Source organism: Sorex fumeus, unplaced genomic scaffold, assembly GCF_029834395.1.
Source record: "Sorex fumeus unplaced genomic scaffold, SorFum_2.1 ptg000122l, whole genome shotgun sequence".
Taxonomy (NCBI): Eukaryota; Metazoa; Chordata; class Mammalia; order Eulipotyphla; family Soricidae; genus Sorex; species Sorex fumeus.
Genome location: NW_026606179.1, coordinates 10093305 through 10102309, shown reverse-complemented (window position 1 = coordinate 10102309; position 9005 = coordinate 10093305). Strand labels below are relative to the sequence as shown.

Below are 9005 nucleotides of genomic sequence, written 5' to 3'. Positions count from 1 at the left end.
TCATGGGGTCAAACTCCAAAACTTGAAGGTCATGGTGAGGAGCATGGGGAAAGGGCACTGAGCAGCTAGGGGAGAGTTTACAGATGAGAGGATAGGGTCTCATTTGTACAGATGCTGGGAGGGGATAGGGCATGGTCCAGAGGGGCAGAGTGGGATGGGAAAATTCTCTTCTCAGCATGAGGTAACCTCTCTTCAGCTCAAAGCAACACTAGAACCTTCCTCGACAAAGAACATGACCCGGTGAGCAGGAGTTGGCCAGTCTGGAGGTCATTTTCAACATAGCACCACGAAGGTGGAAGAGTTGTAGAGATAGAACAAGAGGCGAGGTGCTGGCCTGGCATGCAGCGGACCCAGGTTCAAGCCCTGACACCACACAGGGTCCCCTGAGCCCCACCAAGAGCCATCCCTGAGCACAGAACTGGGAGAAAGGCCTGAGCACCACCTAATGTGGCCCCCAAAACTAAACAAAACTAAAAGGAAATCGGGTCTTCTGTGCTGAAGGAGACAGGCTGGCAGTTCTACCGCAGGGGTTCAAATTCCAGTCACCAGGGAACGAGAGGGCCCTCTTGGCCACTGGCAAGACAGATGTGTTGCCCACCAAGTCCTGTGCAGCAGGGTCGCTGGCCTGGTCACACTTGTGTGGCTGACCGAACTGTCCTTGGTCCCCCACCTGGAGTGATGGCTCGATTATAAAAGTCTGTGGTCTGGAAGAGAGAGCGGGTAAACAGGGGACACTTCAGGAGGTGCCCCAATTGGTACCAGATCACATCACTCAGAAAAGCATCGCATTCCTGTTTGCGAGGATAGTCTGGCCACTCAAAGGGAAAGACTATCCAGCAGTCCGTTTGGTTAGCGAAGATGAATCTATGGTATTTCTACGAGAAAGGGAGGCACCGCCAGTCTGCATGGAAAAGTATGAGGCAGTTCCGAGCAAGGGCATAGCTCAGAGTGGAGTGCACACTTGCATAAGGCCCCGAATTAGACCCCCGGTACCACTAACACCGGAGCTCAGGAGGCCAAATTGCTGAGACTAGTGTCACGCCAGTCTCCTGAGTAAAGCTGGAGAACCCACCCTTCCTTCAAAGAACAAGGAGGTTACATCCAAAAACAGAAACAACATGATAATGGTTTTCTCCTCTGGGGAAAAACTACTATCCACTCTTGTTTCCTGAAGACAAAAAAGTTGAATGGGGGCATGAGGCCATTTGCCTTGCATGCAGCAGCTGACCTCGTTTCAATTTTCAGGACCCTAATGGGTTCCCAGAGCCCCACCAAGAGTAATCTCTGAGTGCAGAGCCAAGAGAAAGCCCTGAGCACTGCTGGGTGGGCACCCCACCCCCCAACACACAAATGGATGTGAAGTTCTGTCCAACTTGCATATATTAAAAATAAGGAAGAAGGGCCGGAGCGATAGCACAGCGGGTAGGGCATTTGCCTTGCACGTGGCTGACCCTGGGTTTGATCCCCAGCATCCCATATGGTATCCCAAGCACTTGCAGGGCCAGGAGTAATTCCTGAGTGAGAGCCAGGAGTAACCCCTGAGCATCACCGGGTGTGACCCAAAAAGAAAAAAACAACAAGGAAGAAGTTTAACAACTTTGAAAATCAGCAAGTGACACCATAGGCTCCCTGACCAAACAAGCAGAGGCTGTGCCATCACCCTACTTCCTCAGATTTGGGGATACCAACACTCACTTGGCAGGCCCTTTTAGGGCTAGGGTGGTCTAATGGTACTTTGAGAGGTGGAGATTGGGGAGTCTGCACAGGGGTCACACTCTGCATCGTCTTTTCTGCCAGGGAGACCACTGGGGTCAAGGTAGGGGAATGCTTCTTTTCTTTAAGAGTTTCTCCTGGGAAGAGAGAGGAGGAAGAGAAATGGAAGCAGGTGATTTTGTTCTTCCAGCCTGCCGGCCCAGCCAATAGCAGGGGGAGCTGGGGAGAAGCCTTGCTCTGATTGGCTGCCATTGAGGTAGACCAGTGGCTTGGATGACCATGACCATGTTTGGGTCCGGCAGGTTCTATTGACTCTCCTTTGGGGACCCTCCTGGTTGGTCCTTTACTCACCTCGGCAGCAGCGACACAGGCCACAGATGCACAAAATAAGGAGAACCAAGAGGAGCGCCAGGCCCAGCAGAGAGCCCAGAACAATGCCGGCAACAGCTCCAGTGCTGAGGGTGCGGCCTAGATGAGAAACAGGGCAAGGATGAAGCAGAAGGGGTCAGCATGGGTGACATTTGGTGTCTCAAAGCAGTAAATCCTGGGACCCTAAAGGTAGCATAGCAGTAGGGTGGCACGCAGACCGCCCAGGTTTGTTCCTATACATCGCCTATGGTCTCCTCAGCACCACTAGGAGTAATTTCTGAGTGCAGAGATAGGAGGACGCCCTAAGCATCACTGGGTGTGGCCAAATACTCTGCTGCCGCCCCCCCCCCCAAAAAAGCACCAGTCCAACCCTCTTGGAACCCAGGAATATGAGAACCCTCAAACTCTCAAAGCACCAAACATTTACTGAGTGGCTATGATGCTCCCAGCATCTCAGCAGGTGGTGAAGTCCCCTGTGTGGGCAGAGGAGACAAGATATCCATCCTTGTCGGGAATCCTTGTAAGATGGAGACCAGAAGTGAATGCATAGAGGTCAGAGCGATGGCACAACAAAGAGGGTGCTGGCCTTGAATGCAGCTGACCCTGGTTCAACCCCTGGCACCCCATATGGTCCTGAAAGCCCTGCCAGAAATTATTTCTAATACAGAGTAAGGAGTAAGTCCTGAGCGCCATCATGTGTGCCCCCAAATCCCCCCAAAACAGAAAAAGAAAAGCAATTGGGGAGGAAAATTGACTGGACTTGCCAACCCTTTGGATTACTGAAAAAATTGTGGGTTTTTTTTTGTTTGTTTTGGGGTCACACCCAGCGATGCTCAGGGGTTTACTCTTGACTCCACACTTAGGAATCACTCCTGACAGTGCTCAGGGGACCATATGGGATGCCCAGTATTGAACCTGGGTCTACCACTTGCAATGTCATACCCGCTGTCCTATCACTCCAGCCCCTGGAGGTATTTTTGTTGTTATTATTGTTTTGGTGCCACCGCCAGCTGTGCTCAGGAGGGGGACAATGTTGTTGTGCTTGGGGGACACTGAGAGGTCTCCGTGGACAAATGAAATTTCAGAAGGCAGTTGGGTATCCACAGTGATGATTTCAAGTGGAGGTCAGAGTTGGGGAGAGAGGAGGAGGCGGCATGGCACGGCCCCAACCCCCACTCACCAGCCTGGTAGATCCGACTTCGTGAAGGGGTCCCTGGCTGGTGGCCCAGGGTGGGCAGGATGCGCAAGGCCCAGGACCCATGGTCCCGAGGTGACAGGGGCACCACAGCTGAGCGCTCCCGAGGCCCCAGTGTGAGCAAGGAAACCCAGTCCCTGTGGGCCGCAGCTCTGCCTGGCTCTGGCCCCTCTGGCCGAGCCTGGATCACAAAGCTGCTGATGAGGGCCCCGCGCTCCACATCCCAAGTCAGCACTGCCATGTCCCGTGTTTTCTGCAGCCTCCAGGAGGAGATGGAGGGTCCTGGGGGTCAGAGAGAGGGGCTGGGTTCAAGGGGCCTGGGGAGAGAGGAAGGGGGCTGCATGCTGGGGCATCTAGGTCCTGCAGTATTTGGGGGTCTAGGTGAGGAAGGTACTAGGGGCCTGGACCCCTGGATCTGAAGGAAGAGGGCTGGAGGATGGACTCCTGGGTCTGAGGGAGGAGACTGGGGGCGGGGGCGGAGGGGGAGTTGGATGGATTCCTGGGTCTATGGGAGGCGTCTGGAGGGATGGACCCCTGGGTCTGAGGTGTCTGAGGGAGGAAGCTAGGGATGGACTTCTGGGTCTGAGGGAGGAGGCTGGGGGATGGACTCCTGGGTCTGAGGGAGGAGGGCTGGAGCCTGATCCTCAGGAGTAAGAGAGGATGAGATTGGGACCTGAAGCAGGAGGAGATAGTTTTCAGGGATTGATCCAGGTCCTGGGGTTCTAGAACTGGAAGGTGGGAGTAGTGGAGCATGCTGGGGCCAAATTAAGTGGGACCAGGCCACATCACAAAGCCCTCTGGCTCTAATAAGCATTTCCTTGACCCAACCTCCCTGTAGACCACTGCTTCCTGGGGGAGAGGGCAGGGGAATCTGACCTTCTGGGGTCAGGGAAGGGAAGGGCTCACCAATGAGCGTGATCTTGTCACCCCCGGCACCCAGGGCCCCACTGCACAACACGGAGTAATTCCCCAAGTCCCAGTCCAGGCTGAAGTTGCTGATGAGGAGCCTCCGGCCGCGCTGGCTGAGCTGCAGACGACCTCCTCCACCGGGGGCCAGGGGCCGCCACTCCCGGGCCCACGATGTGCTGGACGGCGGTGGGCAGCCCGTGGCCTCCAGCACCACCTCCACCTCCCCTGACCGTGTCTCCGCCACCACAGGGAGCAGCAGCACTTCTCGGGGGGCCTCTGCAGGTGGGAGAAAGTCAGTCAGAAAGTCAGAACCTTCCCTCAGACTCCAGCAAGAAACAGCAAGGAGGCTGTGAAAGCAGGCAAGGTGCTGGAGTTGCATGCAGCCAATCCAGGTTCACTCCCCAATACTCCATAGGGTCCTCCAACCCCTGCTGTGACCCGTGAGTGCAGAGCCAGGAATAAGCCCTGAACACCGCCAGATGTGGTCAGAAAACAAAACAAAGCAAAAAAATAATAATAATCCCAGGAGATCCCAACACTTTTATCCTTCATTCTCTGATCTCCTAGCTAGGGCTAGTTGAGTAGGTCATGGATGCCAGGTTCTGGGCTGGGAAGCTGGTGTGCGTGGGAAGACATCAGCCCTCTTCTTGGGCCCAGGACAGTAATGTCCTTGCCCCTTCTTGAGATTTAGGCTACGCCTCCTCTGTCCTTTGAGGTTAGTGAGTGTAAAAGGAAAACTGTCCCTGAAGTTAGGAAATTCCCAGAGGAGCAAAGAAACTCCCACCTCACCCCGCTCCTGGAAAGAAGTCGAGTCCTCTCTGACCTGGTATGACAGTGCAGGTGCGTGTGGTCATCAGGTGGCGAGCAAGGCAGGTGACAGGGACGCCGCTGAGTCGGGGGTGGACAGGGACAGCTGCCAGTATCACAGAGGGTGCTGGGTCTGCGCGGACGCCTTCAGGGAGACCCTGAAACTGTAGGGAGGCGGCGGGGACTCCCCCGGGCCACGAGCAGCGGAAATGCAGGCTGCGGTCCCCAGGCCCCCCTTCGACTGAGCACTGTGGTGTCCCTGGAGGCAGATCTGAGATTGAGATTTGGGGTCAGTCTTTGTCCCCTGCTCCCTTTCTCCCTCCCCCCTTTTCACCTAGTTCCAACCTGCAGGTGTTTTCTTGCCCGCTTTCCCAGGCTGTTTCTGTGCGCACTGGCCAGAGTCGTTCAGTCCCTTCTCTTTCTGGCTCCCACGATATGCCATTTAATTCCCTGGTCTAATTTCTTGAGTTTGCTCCGGGAATCTCCATCCTCTCCGTGCTGGCGCAACCAAGCCTCCCTGCCATCCCGGTCCTTTCAAGCCGTGTATCTTCCTCTTGCCTCCACCTCTACTATTGGGCATACCTGTTATCTTCTCAGGTCTTTAATGACCCCAAGCCCTTGTGATTCCACTTTTTTTGCTGCTGCCCACCCTTTCCGGAAAGTCCCGCCCTTCTGCAGAGACTCCCCGCCCTTCCTTGCTAGCCCAGCCCCTTCGCTGTGGTCCCACACCATCCGGGTGGCCCCGCCCCCTCTGCAGACACCCCGCCCTACCGTATAGCCCCGCCCCCTAGACAGACTCCGCCCTCCTTTAGACCCCGCCCCAGGCGTGACCACGCCCCTTCAGCAGACACTCCGCCTTCGCGTGGCCCCGCCCCTTTGGCAGAGACTCCGCCCTCCCTTGTGGCCCCACCCCCACGTGGCCCCACCGCGCCCACCCGGGCTCACCCGCCACCGTGAGGTTGAGCAGCGAGCGGCGGCGGCGCCCGGTGCGCGGGTTCCCGGCCAGGCAGGCGTACGCGCCCGCGTGCCCGGGCCGGACCGCCGGCAGCAAGAGGCGCGGACCGGCGGGCACGGCGGCCTCGGCGGGGTCGGCCAGGCTCCACGCGATGTCGGCGGGAGGCCGCGAGGCGGCGGCGCAGTACAGGGTCACGTTGCTGCCGGCCGTGACATAGAGGGCGGGGGTGGCGTCGCGATCGGAGGAGACGGTGATCACCGGCGCATCCGGGCCGTCTGCAGGGGTCGGGATCGCAAGGCTCGTGCAGGGCTCTCCGGAGCCCGCACACCCCCTCCCCAGGATCCCCGACCCACTCACAGAGGACACTGAGGTCGGCTGCGGCCTCCGTGTGGCCGAAGGGGCTGCGGACGCGGCAAGTGTAACGCGCTTGGTCGCTGCGCACTGGCCGCGCGATGAGCAGCTGGTCGCCCTCGACGCGGACCCGGGCCGCCGCCCCCTCGGGGTCCGCGGCCTCCAGCACGCGCCCTTCCCGGCTCCAGCTCAGCTGCCCGCTGGCCGGCGTCCAGCCCTGGCAGCGGAGCCGGAGCTCGGCCGCCCCCTCCTCTGTCTCGGGGGTCGCGGGCTGCACGGAGAGCTTGGGCAAGGGTTCTGCAAGAGGGGAGCCGCTGAGGAACTGCAGCTCCACACCACAGCCTGTTCCCCTTCAGAGCCACGAGTGGCAGTCAGGCCCACCCCACCCCAGGAGTCCTGAGTGCCCAAGTTCGAGCTCCCCCAAGTACCCCCACCTTGGCCCCCAGGCCCGCGTCATCTCTCCAACCTAGAAACCCTCTGTCCTGTCTGGGCTCCTCTGGGCAGAAAACACCCTTATTAGTCCTTTCAACATTGGGGCCCCCACACCTCAGGGCCCACTTACCGTACACACCCACCGTGAACTCTCGGATCTGCCGGGAGACCCCAGCCCGGATGACCTCAGCCGTGTAAACACCAGCATCAACCAGTTGGGCTGAAGAGAGTTCCAGACCCCCACGAGCCTGGTCAAAGTGCAGCCGGTCTCGGACTGCCGGGTCTGGGTCCAGGCTGATTAGCGGCTGTCCTGGCCCAAGGCCACCTGCTGCCAGCACGTTGGTGCCCCTCCGCCACACCACCAGTGGGGCAGGGGGCCCAGGGCTGGGAACCGGAAGCAGTGGGAGCTGGATGGTGGCCCCCACAAGGACTGCGAGAGGGCCCCCCACCTGCTGTGGAAAGCTCGCCCCAGAGTCTGTCTCTGCAGGGGCTCTTGATTCAGGGTTCAGGGGAGAAAACTCAGAATCCAGAAGCTCAGGGAAGAAGGCAGAGCCTGGGGCGTCTGGGGGTCCTTTCACGCCTGGAAGCTGGGTGGAAACGCCTGCAGGGGGCGTCTCAGCAGAGGCACAGGCAGGCTCCGGGCATGGTTCATCAGGGGGCATTTCGGTCCCCGGGATGTAGGTGCTCACCATCCACCCTTCCTCGGAAGCAGCTGACCCGACAGGCCTGGACATGTGGTCGTGGGAATGCTGGGCTTTGGGAGAGCGCCCGGACTCCACAGTCTCCACAGGGGCTGCTGGGCCTGAGGACTTGATGGAGGGAGCACTGGCACCGGAGCCCAGGGATGAGCCGCTGGATCCAGCTCTGGAGGAGGTGAGCGGGGTGCCAGCCCCGATGCGGGAGGCTGCAGAGGAAAGGAGAGTGTGTCTGGGAGCGGGTGGGGAGGGGGTCCTGGGGAAGGGCTGGGCAGAGGGTGCTTACCCAGCAGCAGGAAGAGCTGCAGAGCATACGAGGGGGCCATGGTGCTGGCTGCACCCGCCAGGGCACCACGGTGATGGCCCGAGCCTGGTCCCCCGCACTGCGCAGCAGGCTCTGAGCTTGGACGAGTCTGACTGGACTGGTAGCTTCCTGGGTGGAGAAGGGAGCCAGTTCCAGAGGGAGGTGCCAAGACACCCCCCACCCCTCAGGATTTAGAGGCGGAAATGCTGACCCCACCCCACCAGACTTCCCAGGGGAAGCCCCGCCTGATCCCTGCACTCCCCACACCCAGGGTGAGAGAACTGATTCCCAGGATTCCCAGCTCAGAAGCAAACCTGGGAGTGGGGGTGAAGCCTGGAAGACTTCCTGGAGGAGAAGAGGTCTTTCAGGGACCCTCCTCTACCCTAGGGCTAGGGATCCACTGGGTCCAGCAACCTGTTCCCCATGCTGGTCCCTGCTCCAAACCCTCCTAGGGTTCCCAGGCGCCCTGAGGACCTGTCTCTCCAGTGGCCCCATCCCTTCTGGCCACCTCTCCAGAGTCCCATCTGTCCAGAGACCCTCCCCACCAGTTTCCCTCCAGCTGAGGACCTGCCTCTGGCCCCACCATCCTCCAAGGCTCCTCATCTCCCTGGGGTCTTGCCTGAGACCCTGAGCGCCTTCTGATCCCCATCCTCTCCCTGCTCCTCCTCCTCCTCTGATTCCCTGCTCCTCCCCCACATCCTCCAGCTCCTGCTCCCCCTCCCTTCCCTGCTCCTTCTCCTCCTCCTCCTCCTCCAGCTCCTCCTCCCGCTCCTCCCCTCCTCTACTTCCTCCCTCCCTCTCCTTCCCCTGCTCCTTCTCCGCTTCCTCTTCCTGCTCCTCTTCCCCCTCCTCCTCTCCTTTCTGCTCAGTCTCCAAGCCCCGCCCCTTACCTTTCTGCTCCTCCTCCTCAGGGTTCCAACTAACCAGTCCAGCATGACCTCCACACCCCTCTTCAGCTCTTTGCAACCCCCTTGCTGAGCCTCCAGCCCTAGTCCTTCTACCCGTTGCTACCCCACTCCCTCCATAGCCACTTCCACCTCACCACCCAACCCTCCAGCTAGGGGTCACTAGTGGAGGGTTTGGGAGAACCATATGGGGTGCCAGGGATCAAACCCAGGTCTGCCATGTACAAGACAAGCTCTTAACTTGCTGTACCCTCTGGCCCCTCCAGCTCTGTCTGTCTCTGAGCCCCTCCCTCCCTTTCTGATGTCTCCTCTCTCCCCTCTCCTTTTTTTTTTTTCTTTTTGCTTTTTGGGCTGGAGCAATAGCACAGCG

At 59.1% G+C, this 9005-nt stretch overlaps 1 protein-coding gene across 1 annotated transcript; it reads right to left on the bottom strand.

Annotated features, from left to right (window-relative positions):
* Positions 1 to 7752, bottom strand: VSIG10L (V-set and immunoglobulin domain containing 10 like). The gene is made up of 11 exons (XM_056135544.1): positions 7713 to 7752; positions 6862 to 7635; positions 6306 to 6596; positions 5939 to 6223; positions 5010 to 5264; positions 4184 to 4462; positions 3263 to 3559; positions 2065 to 2181; positions 1696 to 1850; positions 671 to 704; positions 1 to 65 (listed from the first exon to the last, which is right to left on the bottom strand). Exons 1-11 carry the CDS (start codon positions 7750 to 7752, stop codon positions 1 to 3), a joined length of 2592 nt encoding a protein of 863 aa, XP_055991519.1.
* Positions 7753 to 9005: the final 1253 nt, after the last annotated feature.